The 26,308-nt window shown below is 43.0% G+C and overlaps 2 protein-coding genes across 7 annotated transcripts; one reads left to right on the top strand and one right to left on the bottom strand.

Moving 5' to 3' along the window:
* Positions 1-1,913: 1,913 nt before the first annotated feature.
* On the bottom strand, positions 1,914-9,873 carry rmi1 (RMI1, RecQ mediated genome instability 1, homolog (S. cerevisiae)). Its single transcript, XM_030357687.1, has 9 exons — positions 9,744-9,873; positions 9,047-9,302; positions 8,790-8,900; positions 8,337-8,486; positions 6,724-6,794; positions 6,084-6,207; positions 5,690-5,780; positions 5,084-5,243; positions 1,914-3,830 (listed from the first exon to the last, which is right to left on the bottom strand). Exons 2-9 carry the CDS (start codon positions 9,203-9,205, stop codon positions 2,726-2,728), a joined length of 1,971 nt encoding a protein of 656 aa, XP_030213547.1. The 5' UTR covers positions 9,206-9,302; positions 9,744-9,873; the 3' UTR covers positions 1,914-2,725.
* Positions 9,874-9,880: 7 nt separating this feature from the next.
* Positions 9,881-25,466, top strand: hnrnpk (heterogeneous nuclear ribonucleoprotein K). 6 transcript variants are annotated; one of them, XM_030357691.1, is made up of 18 exons: positions 9,881-9,971; positions 10,979-11,052; positions 11,186-11,336; positions 11,740-11,837; positions 12,086-12,142; positions 13,078-13,121; positions 14,538-14,610; positions 14,866-14,979; positions 15,416-15,544; positions 17,904-18,235; positions 19,568-19,612; positions 20,230-20,259; positions 21,033-21,072; positions 21,873-21,888; positions 22,405-22,437; positions 22,573-22,640; positions 23,025-23,194; positions 24,517-25,466. In XM_030357691.1, exons 3-18 carry the CDS (start codon positions 11,279-11,281, stop codon positions 24,545-24,547), a joined length of 1,338 nt encoding a protein of 445 aa, XP_030213551.1. In that variant the 5' UTR covers positions 9,881-9,971; positions 10,979-11,052; positions 11,186-11,278; the 3' UTR covers positions 24,548-25,466. The 6 variants fall into 6 exon arrangements, with proteins under 6 accessions (XP_030213551.1, XP_030213554.1, XP_030213552.1 ...); XM_030357692.1 differs by having other exon boundaries at positions 9,882-9,971; positions 14,872-14,979; positions 21,030-21,072; XM_030357689.1 differs by having other exon boundaries at positions 9,882-9,971; positions 21,030-21,072.
* Positions 25,467-26,308: the final 842 nt, after the last annotated feature.

Raw genomic sequence — 26,308 nt, 5'->3', positions numbered from 1 at the left:
TTGTAAAACATTCCAGGGCATTAGCTTTAGAATACAGGCACACATGCACACACAGACAATACGCTGAAAGGCAATATACGATATACTCAAATATTTAGGATGTGAAGAAAATAATAATAATAATAATAATAATGTATAAACACAGTAAAAAAGGACAGAAATCATCCATGCAGGGCCTGGCAGTGTGCCTTCCCCCTGCATTTTTAGACTGCTCATCAGCCTCCCCATTGAGAGCATCAATAAAGCAATTTCTCACAACTTTCAGTACAACTTTCCACCATCTACAGTATGGGAACAAATATGAACATCTTTTACATGCATTGACCGTAGCTTTGTCAATATATGAGTCTTAATATTTAACACACACACACACACACACACACACACACACACACACACACACACACACACACACACACACACACACACACACACACACACACACACACACACACACACACTTGTAGTCTCCATACTGTGACCATACTGTGTCACGCACACCCAAACACACAGGTATGCTTTATTCATCGAAAGAGAACCCATTTGCTCATCTTGGTGGAAAGCCTAAAAAGAGTGGTCCTCTCTAAAGTGGATTTTTCATCAATGGCTCTAATAGGGCAAAGGAAATTACAACTGCTGCTGCAGCAGGCTGGTATTAGTGGAGATTGCTCATGCACTTTTTACCCCAATGTTTGTGATGACCAGAGGTACACTACAGCCATAGCATGTGCATTAGAGAAATTAGCAAAATGTTCTTTCCCTCATGGGCCTCCGCTCTTTCTGGGGCTCATTCACCACTCACTGGCTAAGTACAATTTGGAAAGGTACATCCAAAATTAGAGTGTAATGAAAAAAGCTTATTTTATTTACAACTACCCCGCCGGATTGAGACAAGGCAGGGGGAAAATGGAACCAAACATCAAACATTGAAAACTATAAGTGCAGTTTAACATTTCCTCATTCCTCCTCTAAAATGGATAATTTGTCAGTAACTACATGGTAACTTTGACATCTAAAATAATTTCCCGGCGTTCGAGCAAGACTATTGTCCTGCGTGTTACTGGCGTCCAGGAACTACCCTGCACCCATTTTGAAGGGAAGTGGGGAAGGTCATTTGACCATGTCCTGTATTCAGAAGGGCTTTTGGCTATACAAATGATATATCAAGCTACATAATTGTTTACATATATATATATATATATATATATATATATATAATGCCCCTCACCATAAAACATAGGATAACACTGTTTAGTAAAGCGCATCAAAGCGTAATAAAAAATGAAGTAATAAGCAATGTCTCCTTCCATTAGACATTTCCTCCCTTATCAAGCCCTCCATCAAAAACGATAAGGATGTGCGTATGTTGCTTCTAGTTCCTGGTACTCTATAGTCCCTCTACTCTTTTCATCGTCCATCACCCCATATTTAGTCAACGGGTCCCCCCCCCCCCCCCCCCCCCATCGTATCCAGTCTCATTAGCTCATAACAGGCTAACGACATGCGAGGCAGGGTCCTGATTTAACTGCTCAACCTGATTAGGCCTTAATGAACTCCGACCATCCATCTGAATGGACGCGCACACAGGGGCATAGCAATGAGCGAGCGTGACCAGGGCCTGGCCCCCGCACACACACACACACCTGCGTGCACATTTAATATAAGTGCATACATAGGCTCACCATGGGGTCTTTTAGCCAGGGATTTCATCATTATCATAATGAAACATTGCTTTATCACCGAAGACATGAAAGACAAACCCTGCCCCTATGACAGCAACGTATTTTAGCATTATACAACAGATGTAGATCTTCGTTGTAAACCGTTGTTTTTAGAGAAAACGTTGGATGCTTATTATTTTTACATTTCAATAACTCATAATGGATTACAATTTGAGAAATAAAGCAAGAAGCTTTAGATTCAAGGATACTTTTTTATTTGTTTACAGAGTCTACACACATACACAAACCATAAAATATAAAGGCAAAATATCAAATTGGTAGGAAATGGTTTCTGTGGTGCGGTTAAATGTAAAACCATCATTCTCAAATCACAGATGACATCAACATTGAATGAGAACAGCAGAGGTCCATGGTCTCTCCTTTTATGTCTAATTCTCTCATTCTTTCATGGCCAAGTTTATTAAAGACCAATACTGCCCTTGGACATTCAATCATTTTCAAACAGGAGCAAAAGATGTATTGAGTGAATGCAAAGGCCACCAATTCATTACAACAATCAGCGCATCAATTCTTTTTCTCTTTCCCTGGCACTCATGTGGTCTCATACCCCTTTCAATTATTTTGCACTCACCTCGACACGTCTCCATTCAGAACTTCCGATTCCCATTACTGTTACCTTGAATAAAAACACCTATAATTACCAGTTGGCAAAACACATGCATAAGTGACACCAAACGTACAGAATGGACAGCCTGAAGTTATGTTTAATGTTTATTAACTGGACCATTATACGTTCATTGCTGTGCAATGCCAATTCATTTGCTCATGGCAAATTTCATATTGGTTAAACGCTTGTTGGATGCATCGGTGAGCCCTGAAATTGTCCCCTCGAAAAATGAGTTACTTATTCATGCGTTGCATAAAATGTAAATGTCACGATTTGTTACCAATTATCACAGATGCGGAGGCCGGGTCACACGTTTCAATAGGTTATTGCTCTACCAGCACAGTTGAAAGATTCTTCTCTGCCCGGTTTCAGTCCATCATGTCACCTTCTCCCTGCCCCGGACCCTCTGCTCCAGGGCTCCGAGGTCTTCCTCCGTCACGGGATCTATTCTGGTGACCACCGCTTTGCTGCCCTGCTCCTCAAACCCGAGCGTCATCACGCAGCACATGTCCACCATCTCCTCCTTGCACCGGCTCATGCCGGCGTCCAGCTCCCCTCTGCGACTCGGATCGCGCCTCATGGCGCCTTTCTGCGCCACGGTGAAGCCCAGCAGTCCGCTGAGCACCCCGTCAGACAGCTCCACGTCCAGGTAGCCGGTGCCGTCCGACACGGTGGCCCGGACGCACCAGGCGCCCGTGCTGCTCGTCAGTTTGCCCAGCAGGGTGACGATGAAGGCCTTGATGCGCACGCTGGTGCCTTGGCGTTGTGGCGCTCCGGGGAACTTGGCCTGCAGCAACCTCAGGTAGGTGAACGGAGGAGAGGTCAGCGCTAGTGTGGCGTCGACGTTCCAGGATGGTCTCGAATTGCGACCGACTGGGTCTGTTGAGGGCATATCCTTCAAACGCATGGCAGGTCCCTGGGTACGCTCTGTGGACTCTGGGTGCGGCGTGGAAACGGCCGGCAGGACAGCAACGCCAAGGCCTCTGGAAGTCTGAGGCGTGTCCATCTCTTCCTGGAAGCAGTACTCCAAGTCCATGTCCATCAAGTCCAGATCGTCCGGGATGATATAGGCCTCTTCAGGTATTCCCGGTGAGGACTCGGAGGGTTTAGGGGTCCCCGGCCCCAACAGTCTTTTGGCAGCACCCCTACGGCTGGACCCCAACCCAGAGGCAGAAGGCCCCGGGGTTGGGGGCCGTCTGAGGGAGGGTGGAGCAGAGCTGTGGGACCCACCTCTTGGTTCATCGTGAGCCCGTGGGGAGTTTAGACGCGCCGGTTCATTTGTACCCTCTTGATAGACCAGGCTGTCTAACTCATCCAACGGCAGGTCGTCGAAGTCTTCATCAGGGAAAGGTACTTCCTCGTATTGATTTGATCTTATGGAGGATGTTGGGTCAAAAAGGACAGAATCTCCTTGGTCACCCAAACCTATTCTTCTGGCTTGGACAGGATTGCGTCCATGAGACTGTGTTGAATATTCGCCCCTGGAAGAAACCAATTCATATTACTTGTGCACACAACAGTTAAGCATGCGCAAAGATACTATCAAAGCGATGCTGGAAGTCATAAATAATATGAATACTATTATACTATAATATGAAGAATAGGTAGCTTGTGGTTGTAAATGTGTCTCACAGGATAAAAGCGTATCATTGTTTCTTAATAAATCACTGATAAAAATATATAAAATACAATAATATCAATGCATCGAGGCCGACCTAGTTTAAACAAGTCCTTAATTATAAACAATTCAATACAATATATATGGACACAGTCTCAAGATGGCAGTCCTGCACTAGAGGAAATTAATATTTGATGAACACTACGTTTTGCGTCTATATTCAGGCTATTGGGTCTTTGGTAATGTCACCATGGCATTGGGTGTCAATATTAATGGCAACACCAAAAATACATATATGCTATCCAACGATTTAGTAATGACCATTACCGAATTCAAAATGTCGGAAGCTAGACTTTTATGCAATAATGAACAGATGAGTGTTCCTAAACGAGCCAAATCTGAATAATATAGATGTCTCATCCTGAGAGCCCATTTCTTTTCCCACTGGGCTTTTGATTGTTTGAGTGCTTTGGAGTTAAGGGTGCCTAGAAAATATACCTCCATTTAAGTGCCTGTGAAGCTCTACAGACGGTCACTGTAACAAAGTGATTACCGGTAGTTTCCTTCATTAACTGGTCAAAAAAAAAAGAATTGAATTAAATTAAATGAATATAATGTATAACAGTATATGACGATGATCAGACACCGAGTTATAGAAATTAAATGGGATGGGAACATGTTAATATAAATAGTATACACCTTATGTTGTGAGACTATTATTTTTTAGATCAGCTCATAATTTATTTGCTCATATTGACTGATGCTCTCGCCACCTCTGTCCTCTCGTCTTATTCAAGCCATTGCATTTTCTTTATTTATTGATCCACATGCTTTATTTGCATGTTGAAACTGTTTAAGAATGATGCTATTCAAATAATACATTTTGATATAACATTCATTATATTATAAAAAAAAGTCTGAACTCAAGAGTATCACAATATGATCACTTATATAAACGTTAGTCTCAATTTTACCCCACTGATAATGGCGAAAGTAACATTGAATTATCCCCCAACTCAAAAGGAAAGCTTGAGGGCCGGTGAGGTACCATTCAGTCCAGGCAGGACGTTAATAACAGGCTCCATTCTGGGCTAATTCCCTCCCGCCATTACCTACCTGGAAAATGGAGGGTGGGCCTGGGTGGTGATAGAGGAGCCTGTCCCGTAGCCGCTGTCCCTAATCGCTGTGGCCTGAGCCCTGTCCAGCTCCTCCTGGGCCTCCAGACTGGCCAACAGCTCCTGGTCATCCGGGTCCAGGTCCTCCATTTCATGGTTCGCTAATGACACCAAAAAGAGACACAGACGCACAGTTCAGTTACACACCGTTTAAATGAGCCAGGCTGTACAATTGAAAGGAGGGGGACTGTATTATTGAAAACTCTGGGAGACGAGGAAAGCCTCACGTTGTGTAACTTTAATTTTAACTTACACATTTATGACGGCAACACTGAAAATCGTTTTTTTTTTTTTTTATCATATTTATTATGCTAAGCATAATAGTACTGGAAGGTTTTAACAATCTTGCTAGATTACGAGTTACAGGTACATGAAATGCAGGCAATTGCTACCCTTTCTTTCTATATGGCAAGCTGTGACGGGTAGTTTCCTTGAGTTGATTTCACAATCATCACTCTCTAACACATTTCATAGGTGGGAAATTTCGACCTTTTTACCCTCAATCTCCACCTCATCATTATACATTGTGTTGCTCCTGGTAAATCACCTTCCTGCAGTGCAGGTGCGTTCTCCTCTTCAGCTCCTCCAGGAGGTTGCTCCTCCGCAGGCAGACCCAGAGCTCCGCAGAGTACCCTGCCCTGGTTTGAATCAAACTAATTATATCTTAACAGGCAATGCCATTTATCCTGATCACATTATAAATCACATTATCAAATGGGACAGTTGACTGGTGGTGGACACGAATGCCGTCATTATCATCGGGTATAATCATTTTTTTAGACCCGATGGAGAAAAAGAAAAAAAAAGACAAAAGGGCTTCTTTCCTGCGCTGATTCCACAGGAGAGGCTGCGCATTCCAGTTACAATGGACCCCTTGGTTGAAGAAAGCCAGCAGGGGTGGAGGAGGGAAGCCCTTTATAAAGAGAAGGGGCCGAGCCTACCTGGTTGTTCCGGTCCACCAAGTCCTCCACCTCGCCTCCGAGGACCTTGACGTTCTGCGGCCCCAGCAGAAGGACCCCAAGCCGACACACCATCTGGCCCTGGAGCTGGAGCTTCACACCGGGCCTAGGGTAGAGACAGGGGACCGTCAGCACCACAAGGTGGTACTCTTCTTTTCTCCATCCAACAAGCATTACGGGGTCAATGCTAGCTGGATGTAAAAGTAGCAATCGTTGATTTGTGATTTCTTGTCACAATGGGATTTAGGGGAGATCTTTTTTTTTTAAAGGGGACTATTATGGTGTTCGCCCAACAAGAAAACTAAGTAATATTCAAATGTTCCCCCTTCCTACGTAGGAGGGGGCACCGAAACTGTCTCACTCGTTTGGTAACTGTAGGCGGGGTACTTTCAGAAATGCATATCTCACTTTACTGACTTTTTTCAAAGTTTGTATGCTTGTTGGAGCACCAGAGACCCAAAACAACACCCCAAATCCCAGGAAAAGTGTTTTCATAATATGTCCCATTTAAGATGATTTGATGGAATGGCCACAGTTATATTCAAGATATAAACACAATTAATTTAAGTACCCCACAACCTGTCAGCTGGAAGTCAAACAACCTAACTGATGCGGCCCTCACCTGAGAGAGGTGTTGAGAGCAGAGATGGGCTGATACTCCATTGCCTCCAGGTTCTGCACCCCATCTGTCACCTGCCCAGTGGACCACACACAGTTCAGCCCAAATTAAAGACTGCCGGATAGAGGGACACAGCACGTTTAACCTTTAGGTGCGAGCAGTTGGGGGAAAAATAGAATACATATGCTGGGATTTCTTTTAGGGTATTTTTGTACTTTTCCTGCAAATATATCCAAACAACCAAAACAACTAAAAAACAACATTTTTCCCGTCCTGCTCATATTGTTTATGAGCAGTACACTTCTAATGGTGCTCAAAAACAGACCAACAAAAGTAAGCGCTTTCCTTTTGTGTTGGTTAACGGAGTCCATCCTAATGAGGAATCCTTACAGTTAGTTATCTTTTCTATGAAACCATGAGGCAAACATGAATCTGCCTCCAAATAAAGTTACTCGATCTGTGTTTTATTTTTTGGAATTTTAGGAAGATAACTTGATTTGTGCTCTTCACCTATTACACATCTTGGATGGCCCCATCATGAAAAACCCATCTTGGAAAGTTTCCAAGTCTTTAATGGAAATAACCAATTAATGATCAATCGGTATTAGGCCTATGATGTTTCCAATACATGTTACCATTAAATTGGCACACATATGAGTGATGATTATTCGGTTTCGCTATATGTTGGATCAAGATATGGTGAAGTGAAAATGGCTACTTCCGTCTCATGTGCTCACGATGGTTTCCAAGCAACCGAATGTGCCTTGAGATTGGAGCTATACCCGAATGTGAAATCAGATTCTGTCTTGACGCATCTACAGTTCAACAACATTTGTGAAGAATTCCATAACAATTTTAAAGAACCTAAAAGTTTGTGTGAGAGATTTGTAAAACTAAATTAAACACTGTGGGTGTGTAGCATTTGTTAAATTGTACACACATTGTGTACATTAATATAACCCTTTACCAGAAAATAACCTTTTGCGCCAGGTGAAAGCTAAATCTACTTGACTCTAAAATCGACCGCCTAAGTATTGTGAAGAGACTCTATCCCTTGCAGAAATCCATAAATGTTTCTTTGGCACAGTGCCATTGGATATAGGCGTCTCCAAATCTCTACTTCCTTTTCCATCTTAACACCTGCTGTGAGGGCAGAGGTAGTTATTTTACAATTATATTTACACAGACTGTGGATGCTTTATAAAGTGGCTATTTAATGCATTAACACAGGGGGGAAAATGCTAAAGTAGGCCGACTAAAAGCACACTTTTCCTGGAAATGTTTCTTAGCAACAAAAGTGCACCACTTGATGTGAAAAAAAGTGCAGAGAGACAGATCCTTGGTTTTATATTAACTCTATCGTTTAGTACATCCCAACATTTCTAGAATCCTTTTGTTAACAAAAAACAAAGCTTAACCTTGCTATTTATTTGCATACATAAAATACCAATAATTGCTTTTAGTGTATCATTTAGTTTGTTTTACCAAGACCATTTCTTTCCTTTAACAATTCATATTTTTATCATTCATATATTTGGGAACATTAATGTTGCATTATGCTTTATCTTTCAGTGCTTTAAAAGGGCCATGTTGCACCCCAACGCTGGCGTGCTAACCTGTAGGAGCAGCATGCGGGTTGGCCTGGCCTCCCATGGTCTCTGGGTTGCCTGGGTTACAGAATTCACCTCCTCATTGGTGCAGTCCTTGCCTCTCAATTTTTGCAGCTGGCCGTAAGCTGGCTGGCTGATGTCGAGAAGCGAGTCCATCTAGGAGAGTGGAAAAGACATTGGGGTTATAGGGTGCACTCTGCATATTGCTTATTATGCAAAAATGTTTTGTGATCAATATACAGAGACACTTGAAGTAGGGGATTGTGAGTAAATAATACGTATTTTGGTAGTTTGGGGAGCACCAGAAGCACATTTCAATATAGTTTGTCAATATCTTCCCGTACAATGTTAACGATCAGTTCTCTTGGCTAACGGATGCATGTACATATATCCCGGTGGACATATATTGTGGGTATATAGATACAATATTAGAGCATACATTACAGACGCAAGACATACCTGAACACAAAACGTGCCTGTGAGCTCAGTCTTTTGGGCCCCAGACAGATCACCCGGGAGGACAGGATGGCCGAGGTCCCTCAGATCTCCCAACAGCCACTGGTCTAATACCTGGAAACACACTCGTTTTATAACAATGTGTCTTGCTCTCATCCACTTGCATGCCCATGACACAATTATTTATGGATTGTGGCGTCCAAATGGTGTTTATTTATTATTTACGGTTGTAAACTGAAAGCAGATGTACCCTTACTTACCTGTTGGTTTATCTGCTGTTGTGTGAGGTGGCCCCCTCCTCCCTCCTCCTGAACCCACTCCACGCAGGTCTCCAACCAGGCGAAGGGCACATGGATATGCAAAGAAGACTGGAGCCAGGCCATAGTGGCATTCACCACTGCCAGGGTCCCTGGAGGCATCTTCTTCTTCTAGCGTTGGCTAACTACTACTGATCCAGCAAGATACAATCTTTCTTTATGTTGTTGCCATCTGCCCTTTGGAAGCCATATTTGGTCCCTATAAATAAAAGGTTAGACACAATATTCCTGGTAAATTATGTTACATGTGAACTTGGGTTAGATCCTGAGATGGTAGTTAACTGAGGAAAGTGAAATGTTTCTCTATTGAACGCAAAACTGATTCAGTCAACCTTCAGAAACCGACCAGCTACGCTAACCAGTTCTTACTTTGTCGGCATCACTTAGTTTACATTATTTATTTGTATGCAAACTATTGTCCCTTGAAAAACAGATGTGTCTGAACATCTGACATATATTTTGTTGGCGCGTTTAGTGTTGCTGGAGACCAGCCAAGGCGCCAAAGTTGACGTTCGTTCAAGCAAATAAACATGCGAATTGTAAACAGGGCTACTATAACTATTTGCATACAGGCTATCTTTGGAGTTTAATCTTAATAATGTGACATCTTCGAGGATACGATAACAACGCTTTAACTAACCTTGTGCAAAAGCAAGCATTTCTAAAAGTCTGGTGGTCTCATGCTCTGGCCAACGGTACTGGTAAGATGTTTGATTGACGTGAGTTGCACTAATCAACGCTCGTCTGAGAAAAGACAGCGAGCCGTTTGCACCAATAAACACTCGATTGTGGGAGGACATAGAGCCATTTCCGCTTTGGGTAACGTAAGAGAAGGAAGGGAAGGAAGAAGCGAAGTGTTGCATCGCAGGTTCGTGTTTCCAAATAGAAATATAATATTCATGTTATTATTTTACACGTATGTTGCACGCACTCTCCCCGGTTTATTTAATATAAGATCGCGTAATATCGCGGTTTCCTCATATTGCTCACAGCTCGGCAAATGGTTTTGTTTGCTGCTATATTTAGCGTGGAAGCTAACTCGACTAGCTTCATTTTCTTTAGCACATCGGTTCCAACATGGTAGATCCCAGAGCCAAGGTTCCGAACGTACACTGGGCGGTACCTCTCCCATTACTACCAGTACTGATTGGTTGGAAGCGGTACAGGGGTACCGCCCACCGTACGTTCGGACCCTTGGACTTAATGGCTACCACGCAATATGGCGATACTATAGGCACTCTCTGTCCTATCTAGGCCTCTTTGTGGTTCACGGTTTACTGATATTCGAGTAAGTAATTTCTAGCGTTAATGAGTCGAAATTGTTAGTGATAAAGTGACTTCGACAATTGTTGTATTTCAGCTAAATATTTAGCATCGATAAAGACTGCAATTGGAGTAACGCTACATTCTCAGATCATTTCGACGGAGATCCTGCATGCCATTTTGGACGCTAACGTTGGTTATCTTGGTTTTTATGCTAGCTATTAAGCGTCATTAGGTTACACGTATACTCTAAGCACGTAGTTTAAATAAAGATAACTATGTGTCTAATCTCAGTTTAATTTAATTGCTGTTATAGCTTAATGTCCATCCTCGCTCTGCATTAGCCTATTCCTAGCGCTTATCGTTAAACATGGAGGCAATGGTTACGCTTCTGGCCTTCGTCGCCCAGTTTTCGGTGTTATTGTGAATGTTGTATTTGTTGTTGCATACAATAGTACTGTGTTTTGTTAGTTGTGCATAGGACTGGTGAACGAAATGGCCATTACAATAGCGCTGTTGGTGTGCAACGATGCAAATGCAACAATGACAAAGAAATGTGTGCCGATCGTCGATTCTTTCTGATATCTCGTCATGTTCTCCCTCTGTCCACAGGTTGCAGCCGCTGGTTGGTTCTAGCCTATTCTGTTACGCCCATCGTCACAACCTGGTCTTCACAATAAATATCGGTGAGTGCCAGCATTCTTAACAGTCTCTCATAATCAACCCCTCCTCTCCTCCCCTTTTTAAAACGGCTCTTAAATACACTGCTGTAATTTGTCGAACCTTCTTCCTCTCTACAATGACGACCAACCGCCACAGATCTGCAAGCCCGGTTTCTTGCTTCTCTTCTCCCGTCGCCGCCTCTTCCCCGGACCGAGGTGCCGATCCAATCCCACTTGTGGCCAGCCGACAATGGAGACAGAAATTGAACAACAAGAAGAGACCTCATTCAGCAACACAGAGACAAACGGTATACTATCTCTTAATATCAATATTACAATGCATATGTCGATGTCATCCTTCTAAGCTGTTGTTTCAAGCAAAACTTAAAAAAAAAAAAAAAAAAGATTTAGTTTGATCTTGGAGAGGAATGGTAATGTTTGTTAATAATGGATACTTGAATCTTGTAAGAATAGTATATATTTTACGATGGTGTGTATTTTCTCATTTCTTTTTTGTCTTGATAAATAAGGCAACAGTGTAGATTTCCATTGCCAAATGTTAAACAATCCTTTTTGCACGTTACTTAAAATATGCAATAATAACACTGCATTGGATACATAGTAATTCATTGTGAATGACTAATTGCTGGATATAGTATACATTTCTCCAGTTCATTGGGTTAAATTCGTTTTAATCAAATGATCTTTTAGGTAAGCGCCCAGCTGAGGACGCAGAGGACCAAAAATCATTCAAGCGCTCCAGGAACTCAGACGAAATGGTGGAGCTTCGTATCCTCCTGCAGAGCAAAGTAAACTATGTGCACTTTTTCAAGCATCCTTCATGTCTTTCACATGGCATACCTATTTATTGTTCAAATAGAGCCGTATTGGTGGAAAAAGTCAATTTTGAAAGAATACTTGAAATTTCCTTTGACGAATCGTTATAGTTTTTCTCTTACTATATAATTTTGTGTCCAGAAATTGCCCGTCCCTTGTTGATGTTGGATTTCAGGGTTTTCTATTGATTTCTAACTTTATCTTCACCATTTGACTTTAGAATGCAGGAGCGGTGATTGGGAAGGGTGGTAAAAACATCAAAGCTTTACGAACAGACGTGAGTACACCTATTCTAAACATGTATTCTATCCTTAACCAAATTGTGCATTCTGCCAACAACTACCACATAAGATCTTTTTGGAACCATAATTTCTCGTTATAGCTATACTGACTATCTGCGAGATTTTCTGGCCTTTCATGTGTAGTAAATGGCTGTTGGAAACCTTTTTTTTTTATAGTTGTAATATTGATGTGGATACATTTTCTTTATTTTCTTTGCTTCACTTGCCCAAAGCGCACTTGTTCAATTGCTTTTCCTTGACACAAGTTGTTTTCAAATCAATTAAAAATTTAGATCCCAGCTCAAGCCACGCTAATTGAGTTTTAACTTCTAGAATTGGCTCAGTGCAGATGAGGTCACTTCTAGCGCCAAATACCTTTTCATTCAATGAGAAATGTTTAAGTAACCTGCCCAATACTCAATTCATTTATTGTCATGACCTCTTTTTCTCCTCTCTCCACTTACCCATTCCCTGTTCCCTCTGTTCAATTACTGTTGCTCTCTCATTGTCCCTCTTCTCTGCCCCCCCCTCCCACCCCCAAACATTTTATCCCTCTGAATCTCTCAATATACCATTACCCATTTTTCTAATGTCACCTTCTCTTCTCTCTTTGCCAAACAAATCTCTGAGAGAAAAAAGAAAAAAATGAAGTCACATTTGACCAGTTTAGAGCCTGTATATTAAAATGTATTCCTCTCCCCCCCCCCCCCCCCCCCCTCCCTCTTCCCTCTTCCTTGTTTTTTATTTTACTGTTGACTTTTTGCCCACTTCCTCCTCTGTTGCCCATGTTCTGGATGGCCCCTCCTGCGCCCGCCCACCTGACACCCTGGTTGGCCCCGCCCATTATCGTGCCCTGTCCCTAAATGGGCGCCTTACTTGATTGACATCTGTGTGCTCGAATGGCCCTGGCCCCTGCCCATTCCACGCCCAGTACAATGCCAGTGTGTCAGTCCCAGACAGCAGTGGGCCTGAGCGGTATGTCCCAAAGCTCCTCCCTCTCACTGCCTGTATACAGGACAATCAACAAGAACAGATAAATAATAGTCATCCTGCCTCTGTCAAGTCACTGTATTTTAATCTACCTTTTCTCACAGTATTGTAGCGTGAAAAAAAAAAAAAATGCCGTATGTCCAACTCAAACTCGACCCAGTGAAAGCCAAGTCAAAATCTTAAATATTACCTCCATGCGGAAGTTCCGTCCAAATTCAGCCATATGAAAGTGTTTTTAAGGGTTTCCCAGAATCTGCTAGCACGCTACACAAGGTCCCTGTGTTTCCAACATGTCTGTTTTTGATATTTTCATGGATGTTTTGTCTTATTGACTGCGTTCCTCCCTCTCATTTCTGAAAATTGGTTTCCCGGTGATTATCAAAAAATATAACTTAAACAAGTATTTTATTTCTGTTTTGCCTCATTCCATATGTTTCTGGTGACGGTCATTGTTTTGTTAGCCTGAGACTGCCCATCCAGCGTGTGTGCATAAGGCCAGGTTTACAGTGTTGTCTGTTTTTCCTATCCTTTACGCTTTCACCTAAGCTTGGTCATTGGAGTCGATGACGGTGTCCCCATCTCTTGTGCGCTCTCTCACCTCGCCATTGTCCTGTGATTTTTTTTTGATTTTTTTTTTTACATTTCTCCCAGCTGCCTGCCTCCCCAATCCAGTGGTGGTCCATCTCAACCTCTGTTGCATAAAAGCTTAATACTTTATTTCTTGGCCGTTTATCTTTTTCTATCCATAGACCGCACTTACATTTTCTTTTGTCTGGATATTTATTTTTCATTGATTTCTGGAGTCGTTTTAGTTTATTTTTATTAATCAATGTGGATGCAGATAACCTTCACAATTCTAGTCCGTGTGAAGCTTTAGCAACCGATCAGACCTGTTTAAAAACTTAAAAAATTGATGTTTGCTGGTAAATCTGCTAAAAAATAAAAAGTCTGCAGCCACAAATTGTAATTATTTGTGTAGTATCTTTAGCGGCTCTTATTTTTTTCTTTATGATGTTTGATTCCCCATCTCTGCTCACTAGCATGCTGTTAATCACTTTTTTTGGATTTATGTTTTTTCTTCTTTGAACATCTTCTCCTACCGAGAAGACAATTATTTTTTGGGTGGATTGTTGTTGGTATGGGGCCTCAACGACTTAGGGTAAATAGGATATTCTCGCTGACATTACTATCAGTGATGAGTTGGGGAAGAAGTGCAATGTAAATGTTGTGGTCTGTTCTGTGGCTAGCACTCTGCTGACGGGATGTTGTGAATACCCTGTTCTAAAGTACCTTCCTTCTCCCCCTTGGTGACATCACCTGTCTGGTCCTCCTCCTCTTCCCCCCCCCTGCCGGCTCCACTGCTGCGCCGCCTGGATGTTTGTTGGTGGACACAACGTGTAGCATCCTGAGTATCAGTGCAGACATCGAGACAGTTGGCGAAATCCTGCTTAAGATCATCCCCACGCTGGAGGAGGTAGGGAAAATGTTTTTCTCTTCTCTTTATTCCCCTTGGCGGAACACATTGTGTGCAAGCTTGAATACCGTGTAATAGTCCTCCGTTGAGCCTTCCGGTTCCCCTCCTCAACGGTGCGCCTGAAGTAGTGAGGAGGGGCCAGAGGGGTGGTGCTCAACTCGGTTTGGCCTTTAATTGGATCCCTCCTCGGGTCTGGTGCCCTGATCCGGCCAAGTTTACCTTAATACAATGCGCTGATAAATATTTTCCTCCTAGTACCAGCAGTACAATGGCATGGACTTCGACTGTGAGCTTCGACTGTTGATTCACCAGAGTCTGGCTGGCTCAATCATCGGGGTAAAGGGAGCAAAGATCAAAGAGCTCCGAGAGGTATGTGGAACCCAGTCTGGTCTCAGGCAATCAAAGCACTTAAGGAAAATGCCTGGAATGTAATGTTTTATAATGCACCTTACTCGTAAGGTGCATTATAAAACATATAATGCACCTGACCGCCACCACAGATGCGTAGGCTTGTAATGTTTGCAATCATTCTGTTCCAAGGATGTTTCTCTTTTGTAGTTAAATACTGCTTAGGGAATTTGGCTGTCTATAGTTTCATCTAGCTAATTCTATTGCAGTTTAAGTATGTCAAATATAATGGTTCAAGAATGGGCCATAAAATGTAAGTGTCCTTTAAAAAAGGTACCCTTTTTTTTATTAATAATTTGTCAGTTTACAAAAGGTTTCTGGAGGCACAAAAGTTTGATATTGGTTGTCATATCAGTTCTGTTAATGCTCATGTTGACCCGTGCTTATGTCTCTCTAGAATACCCAGACCAGTATCAAGCTCTTCCAGGAGTGTTGCCCTCAGTCAACAGACAGGGTGGTGCTGGTTGGAGGCAAATCGGAGAGGGTGGTTGAGTGTATCAAGACCATGCTGGAGCTCATCGCTGAAGTGAGTAGTAGTTACAGCTCATATATGTGAAACGGAAAATGAAGGAATACATTAGGGGTGTAACGATTCCCCGATACGAATCGGTAACCGGTTGGATTAACACAGTGCGTTTACATGGGACAGCGAGATCGGATTAAACCTTTTTCCGATTTTTGCTACTCGAACGGACCGTGTCAATTATCCGAACGTACATGGCCCTTAAGAGAATCGAATAATGGCCGGAGCATGGCTGAATCCACTACCCTAGGTGGCGCTGTAGCCCTTTCAACAAGTGGTTATAGAGCCACTTCCGGTTGACCTCTACGTCCCAGCAACAACAAACACAGGTGGCATTCGAGAAAGATGTTTTCAGTAGACGGCTGTCAGTTCATTTCGGTCCATGTCATTTCTCCAACACTCCATTGTTCCTACGTATGCGGACTCCTCTGGCGGCGGAGCAGCGGGAGGAGTCCAGCCAGAGGAGTCTGCATGCGACCGAGAGGTCGTAACAATAGAGCATCAGAGAAATGACATGGATCCGAAGTGAACTGACAGCTGTCCCGCATACGGCAACAATTCCCTTTTTCTCCATGTAGGGTTTCAATCAGGACTTCAGAGAGTCAAAGCCAAAATTCCTTTTCCCCCAATGCCTTCTCCACCATGGCCGAGATAACCCCCGATTACTACTCTTTGTTGTGGAAGTACCGGAGAGTCTGAGAACCCGACGCAGTCTTTGAGGTTCATGGAATCAGAATATCCCTGTCAGTTCGGTCACGGCGCAATGAATGAATAAAGATCGTATACACGTTAGACGAAAAAAACGTTTATTTGGACAGATGTGCCTGAAGTTACTACTTTACAAACTCGTTGATGACCAACGTTAAGGAAAACATGTACTTTTAATTCAGCCTTGGGTGAAGTCGAAGCGTAGTGTGTACTGAATGCATGTTGATGATGATACACTACTTATAGGGGGCAATGGCATGATACCGGCTTGCTCCATCTTCTGCGTCCCCCGTTTTAAATAAATCGCCGTTTCTCGTTTTCCGACGGCGACAACCATAAACGTAAAGATATTTTTGTAGTTATAAAGAAATGAGAATTGTTTATTTCTCTATGGTGTCAACAACACGACTACCGTCCCCTCCTTCTTCCGGCTCACGTCCCCCGGCCGCAAGATCTCGAGCATGCGCAGAACACGAAATTCGATATCCGAAACGTTGCAGGTTTACATGCAGGTAGAAACCGGACTATGATCGAGTTATCTAGGGGCTCTTATCCGATTTCGCTTCTCCGTTCACATACCGATTTCTGTCCAAAGTAGATCGGGTAAAGGTGTACATGCGTTTTTAAAAGTCCTGTCTTATTCGTTTCTTTATCCGATAATGACCCTGCATGTAAACGCACTGACGGATGGGACTACATCGAGACGTGGGCCCCTGAATCGATTTAAAATCACCAAGAATCTGTCGATGCACTGATTTTAAATGTTGCAAATCGGTTGAGTGAAGCTTCAGCCTGATATCCAGACAGTCAACTAAATTTATTCAGTTTACATACGCATCCGGAAATGTTACTTAAGGAAGCGGGCGGATCCGCGTGTGTGTTTGTGTATGTCTCCGCGTGCGCCCTACGGCACGAGAGCTGGGAACAACCGGAGTTGTGGGTGTGTGAATTACAGCCATGTGTCCGAAAACTGTGAAATGATCAATGCAACAGCGTATCTGACATCAAACGTGTGGAAGTCCTTTGGGTCTTATAAGGAGGGGAATATTGACAAAAAGCTTCGCTATTTTTATAAATTGTGAAGGACAGCGATCAGGTCTATAAATAAATATTTAAATAAATAAATATTTATTTGTCTCCACAAATAAATAGAAATGTGATGTAGTTCTAAATTTATAAATTGGTCTTCCATTTTTTTCTTCCAAGATTCCATGGTCCCTACACCATATATATTTGAAAGTAGGCAATGTCTCTTTTATATATGGCTTATTTAAATGAATAAAAAATTAATGTGTTAACATTAAACAAATATTAACTGTCTGTCAGATTGATTCATATCTCATCAAATCGCACCGGATCGTTAGAACATTGAATCGATTCGTCCCATATCAAAATGTATCGTCCCTGAATCGTATTGTAGCACATGTATCGCGATGCGTATCGGATCGTCCTATAAAGGAGAGATGGACACCCCTAGAATACCTATGTCACTTTTGTATACAAAATGTAATGCTGAAAACTAAGGTGATAAAGGATGCAGCCTATGAATCCATGCAAATGTTTTCATTTCAATTCATTTTGGTAGTGATTCCTACTCTCAAATGGTTCAGTTGCCTCTTCCAGTTCCGTGTCTTACCTTGTCGTTGTTCGCCAGGCTCCCATCAAGGGGCGTGCCCAGCCTTATGACCCCAACTTCTACGACGAGACGTACGACTACGGCGGCTTCACTATGATGTTTGAGGAGAGGGGGGGCAGCCGCAGGCCCATGGGGGGCTTCCCCATGCGTGGGGGTAGGGGCGGTGGTGAACGTGGCTTCGACCGCATGCCCTCCGGCAGGGGAGGACGTGGCCCCATGCCCCCCGCCCGCCGAGATTACGACGAGATGAGCCCCCGAAGGGGCCCCCCCCCTCCCTCCCACTCCGCTAGGGGAGGCCGAGGAGGCGGCCGTGGACGCAACATGCCCCTTGGACCCCCACACAGAGGAGGGTAAGATGTTTGCACCCGCCATGGTTTGCCCAGAACTGATGTGATGTTTTGAAACTGTTTCATACGCTAGCTTATTCTTTTGAACACGTGTATATGTATGTGTGGGGTCATTTACATCGTGATGTACTGATCAATCGGCCACCTTTCGTTAGGAGCCGATAAACTATCTCAACATGTCGGTTATTGGATGCATTTAACAGGCTGCATCTCACTGAACAGGCTTTACAATACCAGCCTGTAAGTGTGTTTTGTAGGTTCGCTCAAAAAAAATAGGTAATTAATCACACAAAAATCTAACTTTAGTGCTGATCCAGCATGTCAACATAGTTTCTACAATGTGAAGCAAAAACAAGGGTTTGTTGAAAGCTAGAAGTTATAACGGCGCTGCTATCTAGTCTGAACCCCAGTCAGTGACTCGTGAGGGAGGCTGTTACAGCACTCCATGGGAACAGATTTTCTGAAGACTCGTGGCACCGACTACAGTTTCTCGTTCTAATTTACAAGTTCTGGCAAAGGCAGGCTTGAAGAATCTATAAAAAGCTGTATGCTTCCTTTTGAATGCGTAATTTTGGTTCAATACATTCGTCCATATAATACATTCATCTACTTGTTTCCACGTTTTCAAAACTCCATAATGAAATTAATAACCATGATGAAAGAGTTAATGCTGCAGTACATTAACAGTTGCAAGGGCCGGAGAAAAATAAACATTGCCAGAGGCTATCGCCAACTTCTTTAACGTCTTCGGCGACCACTGCTGCAGAATCAGTACAAATACGTGGCACCACATTTGTACTTGTTTTATTTGGGAACCCACAGGGTTTGTAAAACTTACTTGCCTATTTAAATAGGCAAGTAAGGTTTGATAAAAAATAGTGTTTCACTGTAAAAATCGGTGATCAGTATCAGATCGGCTAAACCAACATTAATAAATTGAATCTGCCTACATCAATGCGTCCCTACATGGTACCGTACGCTATATAAAGGCCATCATTTGTTATTCAAATACAATTGAATACACCTACATACCTGATAACCCCTGCCCCATTTACTTTTCACCCTGTGGTCATTGGGCTTTTGAGTACTGCACCACAATCTGGGTGATGATCTTGGTTTGTCATTCTATAGATCACGAGCATCCAACTTAATGTAACCATTGCCATGCGACACACAAATCAAAAAAGAGAATTTGTCGTTGCCTTTTGCAGAGCACGCAAAATCTCATTGTAATCCCATTCCCATGAAGTGTATGTGCACCTTTTTATATCTGTATCTGTGTGTCTGTGCTTATGTACGTATGTGCGTGTCTTTCCATCTCAACCGTGCCCACAGAGATGACCGTTACTATGAGTACCGCGGCTCTGAGGACAGGTCAAAGTAAGTCCCGGCCCCCCCCCCCCCCCCCAAGACCCCTGCTCTCCTGCTAGGTTCCTTAGTCCCCTCCACCCCCTACCCCACCCAACTCATCCCCAAGGGATAGATTGACATTTTGAATTTGAATTATTTCATTAGTGATATTTGCCTCTATAGCCTTGGTATCTGTCACAACTAGATAAGGTGGTGTCTGTTAGCCTCTAACCCTTGGTTGGAAAAAAATAAAAAGACCATGTATTGAAGATCATAGCCTTAAGTTGGTAATTGATTTGACAGATGACCAACTCTGAAATGTCTCTGTATCCCTTTTTTTACGCCCCTTTTACCAGCCTGCATTATCCGTTTCTCTGATGTGCTTGTTGTCTGCCACCCTTCATAGTTTGTAGACATGAATTAACTCCTTTTTATACACCATTTCCCCCATCAATAAAACCCTTGCGCTATCTGTGTTTGTGTGTGTGTGTGTGTGTGTGTTGCGTGTGCCTAGCCCGTGAAAGGCTGTTTGCTTGAACCCATCCTCTTCTGTAGTCATTCCCAAGGGAGCTCGACTTGTCAGCAATATTGCCTCCTTTCTCATGTGTAGAACACTTATTTATACAGCCTCTTTCCCTCTCGTTTAGGAGTCATATGCAGAGGCCTCTAATTTCCAGGTGAGTTTAATAGTGCTTCTGTGACTACTTGTGATCCACTGCCCTGGTGGGGCCATGTTCTTGTTGTTTTGTGTCACAAATATATTTAGTTTTTACTCAAAATACCAGCCAACGATTTGAATGCCACGATTGATTGCTAATATCACCTGTGTGGAGGTTGCAATGATCAGGATATTCAGTGGGTTATATACATTGGACTATAAATGATAAACTGTAGCATTTGGCATGGACTGAAGCTTTAATAAATAGTAACATTTTGCCTTTTTTCAATAAATCTGAAGGCTCACGGCAAAATGGCTGCCATTGTCCAACTGTATTAAGCGTAATCAACAAGTGAAAGAAGTCTATTGTCAAACATGACGGTTACACGTATGTTTGTTAGTCTTGCGAGGGCATCGGATCAGCTCCTACAATTTCCCTTCCCATTTTTCCCCCTTCATTTTGTTTGGGTTATAGGATGGGGGGTCCATCCTCATCGCCAGCTGTCACTCCTCTCACCATAGCACTGTCAGAGCTGTTCCTGTTACTGTGTGGGCGGGTGGCTGGCTGGCACAAAATGTGTTTATACTGTAATCGTGCCCAGCGTGCGTGTGCGTGTGCGCGTGTGCGCGTGTGTGTGTGTGTGCACGTTTGTATGTATGTGTACTCTGACCTAAACCTTGAAATTTCTAAGCGAACAATGTGAACCATTTAAGTCTAACCACTTCTTCTCCTCTCACTCTCCTTACTCCCATCCCCCCCTTCTCTCTGTCCCTCACCATCTTCATCAGCAGCGACAGAAGAGGCAGACCGGATCGCTATGGCGATAACATGGTTAGTGACCCTTGGAAAAAGTGCATGCAGCTCTCTCTGGTATCCTATTGGATGATGGCATCATCAGGCTAGCCTGCTGATTGGTCTCCTTACCAGACAATGGCAGTGATTAAGATTGTTTAATGACCTGGCACGGCAATATTAGGGCAGCTGGGCAGTTGTTCCCACAAACACCCAAGCATGCATGTATTCCTGAATAAGTGCATGCATACACACATACATACATACATACTTGCATGCAAGAATGAGCATGCCAGTTCATGCTTGCCATGCGTGAGCCATCCAACCAAATGACCGTAATCACAGCAGAACCCATAATAATCACACATAATTGGCATGTACTTTACCATGTACTTTCACAGCCCATTTTTTTCGGGTAGCGGAGGGAGGATGTGGGGGGTATGAACGGTGGCCCTGGCTGGTTGCTAGGCAATAATAACGCTTTGTTGACAGACTGGAAGGTTTCTCTCCATCTAGCTCTGTTCGAGCTGGTAGGATACTGCCAAGCGTTGCTCGGCAACAGCATTTCTGAATCGCCTGTTGCCCTGGTGACAGAGCAGCAGCTGAATAGCAGGGGGAAGTGGGGGCTGTTGGAGATGCAAGGAAGGGAGAGAGGAGGGGGGCGAGTAAGGGAAGGAGGAGCCTGGCTCAGGGATGAAATTTGGGTGGCTTTCAGTTGAGTCTATTCCATGGACGAAGCTGCTGCATCCTCATTGCATTTGTCCATCTCTCATTTAAGCCTCCGTCGGTAATATGCAGAACCCTTTGCTAAATCTGTCTTTCTTTTTCTTTTCCAACAGGGAGGTGGTGGATATGGTGAGTAGGCACTGGTTTTGTCTTTTGTGCTGGAATTGTAAGGAAATGGCATTTTCTACGGTGCTGGTGTGGCTGTGTGCTAGCGTAGTGTATTAAGCGTAGCCTCTTAATCTACTGTGGGCGAGGTGTTTGTTGGACACTAATGTGTGCTACACTCATGCAGCACATTGGAATTAAAACAAATGGCTTTCATGTTGCCTAATTGGCTTGATCTTCAATAGGAAGGTGAAGGTAAGTTATAAAAAAAAGAATGAATCAATAGGCATTTTTCTCTATGTTGTACAGGAAAGCCATTGCTTCCCCCCCAACCCTGTTTATTCAAGTGGACATTTCAGGCTTCTTTCAACAGTTTTATACCAAAGGCTTTTGATGCACAAGTGTCATTGATAATGTCTATGGCTCAATATTGCAAAAACCTGGCAGCTTTTTGCTATTTAAAGGATGTTTTGACATGGCTTGTTGATCTGTCAATCGGTTTGCTAATGCTCCTCCCTCCTCTCTCTCTCTCTCTGGCAGATAACAGCTCCTCCTGGGATAACTACCCATCAGGTGAGCTGCCACGCTGCTATTCCCTCATACTGGGGCCATTTCCGCCCCCGTGTGTACAAACAATGCGATATGAATGTATTTAATTTATTTCCCCATATCACCCTGTTCTCTGACTCCATGTCTTCTTGTCCTCAGGCGGTCGGGGCTCGTACAACGACATGGGGGGCCCCGTCATCACCACCCAGGTGACCATCCCGAAAGATGTGAGTATGCGACAAGGTGTACCCCCCAACGCCACCGCTCGCTAATTTTTAACGAGCTGCTAATTAAACTCAAGCGGTCTGGGCGAAACCCTCTGCGGTGCCATGTGTGCGTCAACGTCATTCGTCAGTCTGCTACGAAGAACATTTAGTCGTTGGCCTCGTCTCTGCTTAATTGGCTCATAATGATTTTAATGTATTATCGAGAGCGCCCTGCCGTTCATCACGTAACTCACCTTTTCATTACCGTCTAGTGATCAGGCGAGGAAATTGTGTTTTTATGCAGTCTTTTCCCTCACGGAAATTGTATCAAAACGTGCCCTCGGTTGTGGCTACTGACAGGAGTCCTGTCCCTCCTTCTGTTCCACCACCCTGACCTTCATGTAGATGGCGGGCTCAATCATTGGTAAAGCAGGCCAGCGAATCAAGCAGATCCGCCACGAGTCCGGGGCCTCGATCAAGATCGACGAGCCCCTGGAGGGCTCTGAGGACCGCATTATTACCATCAGCGGCACCCAGGACCAGATCCAGAACGCCCAGTACCTGCTGCAGAACAGGCAAGTGCCGACGCCTAGACCACTGTTTGGTAAATACAATGAGGCGACTGGTATCCGTCTTTCAAGGACATCTAGTGCTGCAACATAGGCCATTTATAGCTTAGTTAGTCCCCAGAAAATGGGTCATTTGATATTTGTCATTGATTTAATCATTGTATTGATTTTTGAAGCACAAATAACAGATTGCTGCTTAATTTTGCAGTTGAATTTGGTACATGGATAATTTTTAAAGGATTAGGTTTAGTTTTTCTTGGCTGCTTGTCAGATAAAATGAATCACTTTGAGCTTGTGATGGCATTTGCTATTATTTACAACATTTTATGGACTCAATGATAATAAAAAAAATTCTTGGAATAATCAACTTTGAAAATAATTGTTAGTTGCAGCCCTAAGAAATTCTATTGTAATCCATTAAAATTCAATAGGTGGTGTCATATAAATCTTCTAAATTCGTTCTTTTAGAATTTTGTTGATTTAAAATATGGCTGATCCTTAATGCAAACTGTTTTGTAGTTAAGCAAACCGTTAACAGATAAATGATCAAAACAACTATGTGAATTGGCTCTTTGGATATTCACACATCAATGCATTTGACTGAATGTATATATGAATGGATTATTGTTGGGTGATGTATTAGCTGCCAGCTGTCTCTTCTATTCACTAACCCCTTCCTTTTCTCTTCATGCAACCTGCCACTTGCACAAAACCTTCCTCTTTCATGAAATGGCTCTGGAAGGTTTGACGCGCAAACCAACCATCAATGAAATGCATGTTTCCAACGGGTCTATTTGTATGACTCAATGAATTTGTAGAAGGCAACAAGCAGAATGCCTCAGCCATCCAAGCCGTTTCACTGTGAAGCAGGGAATGGATTGATTCTTCCCCTGGCTGCTGCTGTGTGGAAGACTAGTGATTTTGTTGTTTTTAGTTAGATGAACCGACAACAAATCACAGTCTGCCAAATGGCACAGGCACCTCCTCTTCTGTCTCCCTTGGCAACCAATAAGCATGTATTGTATACACTGCGTGTTGCTGCTGTTTAGCTTAGCCTGATGCTAACTGCTGTAGCACTCTTTAAGTAGCAGTGTAGTGTTGCCTTGGTAACTAACCCTGCCTCCCCTCCTTCTTTCTCCCTGTCCTATCCCGGTGCACGGTTTCTTCTTTGATGCCAGGATTAACACTACACCTCCCTTTGCTCTGTCCCTCCCCTGACTTTTTTTGTTGTCGCTTTTTTATTTCCCCAAAATCCTCAGAATGAACTTTGTTTGAGTAACTTGTCCCTTCTAAGTATTTATTTCTTAATGTCTTGCTTTGTATTTCAGTGTGAAGCAGTACTCTGGTCACTTCCTGTAGGCCCATGAGACGCTGAGTGAAGAAGAACCCCCCCCCCCCCCCCCCCCCCCAAACACACACACCCAAACCCGAAAACACACAAACGCATACATATACACACACCCCTCCACGTCCCTCTTCAACAAATCCCACTCAAAATATGGGTTTCTTTTTTGTATTTTTTAACTTAAAGTAGGTCCAACATTCCTGTGCGTTTATATAAAAAAAAAAAACATCCAGCATTTTTAGGTGTAGCCCATTAACTCGTACAGTAACTTCTTTTCAGCTATTTCTGATATTAATACTGCTTCCTAAAAGAAAAGTTAAACATCTTTATTTTTGGATGAGGTTCTGCGTTGTGTACATGTTTGTCTTGAGAGTAAATTGATGTGTGTGTGTGTGTGTGTGTGCGCTATGGTCATCTTTATTGATGTCACTCACAGCTGAGTTGTAACCTTTGTAATACTCGGCGCATCGCACAGAATGTAAGCTACAGTTTTGTTTTGATATTTTGATCATTTTGTGAAATATTTTATGTTTTTTGTTTTTTAAATCAATGTGGGAATCCTCAAATGCTTTCAGTTTGGAGGTGTTGGAGTGCGGGGGAGGGGTGCACATCTTTGGGACTCCTACAGTGAGTGTAGTTTTACACTTGTGTACGATTCAGGGCTGACCGACAATTTCGTTGTATATTAAGTCATCTTTCTTTTGGGGGGGGGGGGGGGAAGGAAGGAGGAGGTGGAAATGCTTTTGAATAACCAGAGATGGAAAGTTGTAGCTAGTGATTTATTAAGACATTGTATGGAAGGTAACTAATGTGGAATTGGTTTGTTTTGTCCCTGCAGTGTCCTGTTCTCTACACTTGTTGTCCTGTCACGATGTAGATTGACATTGTCCAATTGTAAAATTAATAAAAATGCCATTTTTTTTTACCAAACGATTAATGCTCATTAATACATTTGTCTGAATTTGTGTATACATTTGGTTCTGTCACAATTTGCACGAAAAGACCTCCAATTGTCCACTAAGGGAGCCAAACGGCAGGTTGTTTGCTCCGCAATACATAAAGCATGCAAACCTTGGAGAATTGTTTGTTTGTGCCAGATATGAAAGTCTATGATAGCTAATTAAGCTTTGTCTATAGTCAGCACAATGTGTTGCTAAGATAAGAAAATTCTGTGGATGGAAATGAGAGGTCGAAGGAGGATTGCTTTTTTTACAACGGTGATCGCAACACAGCATCCAGCCGGCAGTTGATAATGTCCTACCGTGGAGGGATGGATGGGGTTCTATCTTGCTATGACTAGCCGCACTTGCATCCATGGTCCAACCTTGTGGGAGGGAATCCGAAGTTGGTTGGTTCGACTGAGTGACGATAACCAATGTGAAGCTCTGATTGGTCGAAAAGGCAAAAACCAGGTAGTGGAATAAAGCGACAAACTCACGAGTGCCCTGCAGTATCTGGCATGAACTATTCTACGCGTTCGTGCAGCAATGTGAGTTTATTCAGTGCATACCAATCCACTTTAAATAACAATTTACCCAACTGAGCTTGAACAGGGAATACATAAATCGACTATTGCCAAACGTAGATAGGAAATACAGTGATAACTGTCGCTGTCACGGGACACTGTGCGTCCAGATCCTTAATTCAGTGGCAAGTTGCAGTGTAGGTTTACATTTTAATTTTTAATGCGCTAACTTTAAGGAATGAATGAGCAAATCATACTGGATGATTGACCGGTGTCATAAGCCGTCAAAGTTGACTTCAGTGTGTTGGCA

This window comes from Gadus morhua, chromosome 6 (assembly GCF_902167405.1).
Source record: "Gadus morhua chromosome 6, gadMor3.0, whole genome shotgun sequence".
Taxonomy (NCBI): domain Eukaryota; kingdom Metazoa; phylum Chordata; class Actinopteri; order Gadiformes; family Gadidae; genus Gadus; species Gadus morhua.
Note: the sequence above shows the minus strand (reverse complement) of the source record. Positions and strands in the feature narration are given on the sequence as shown.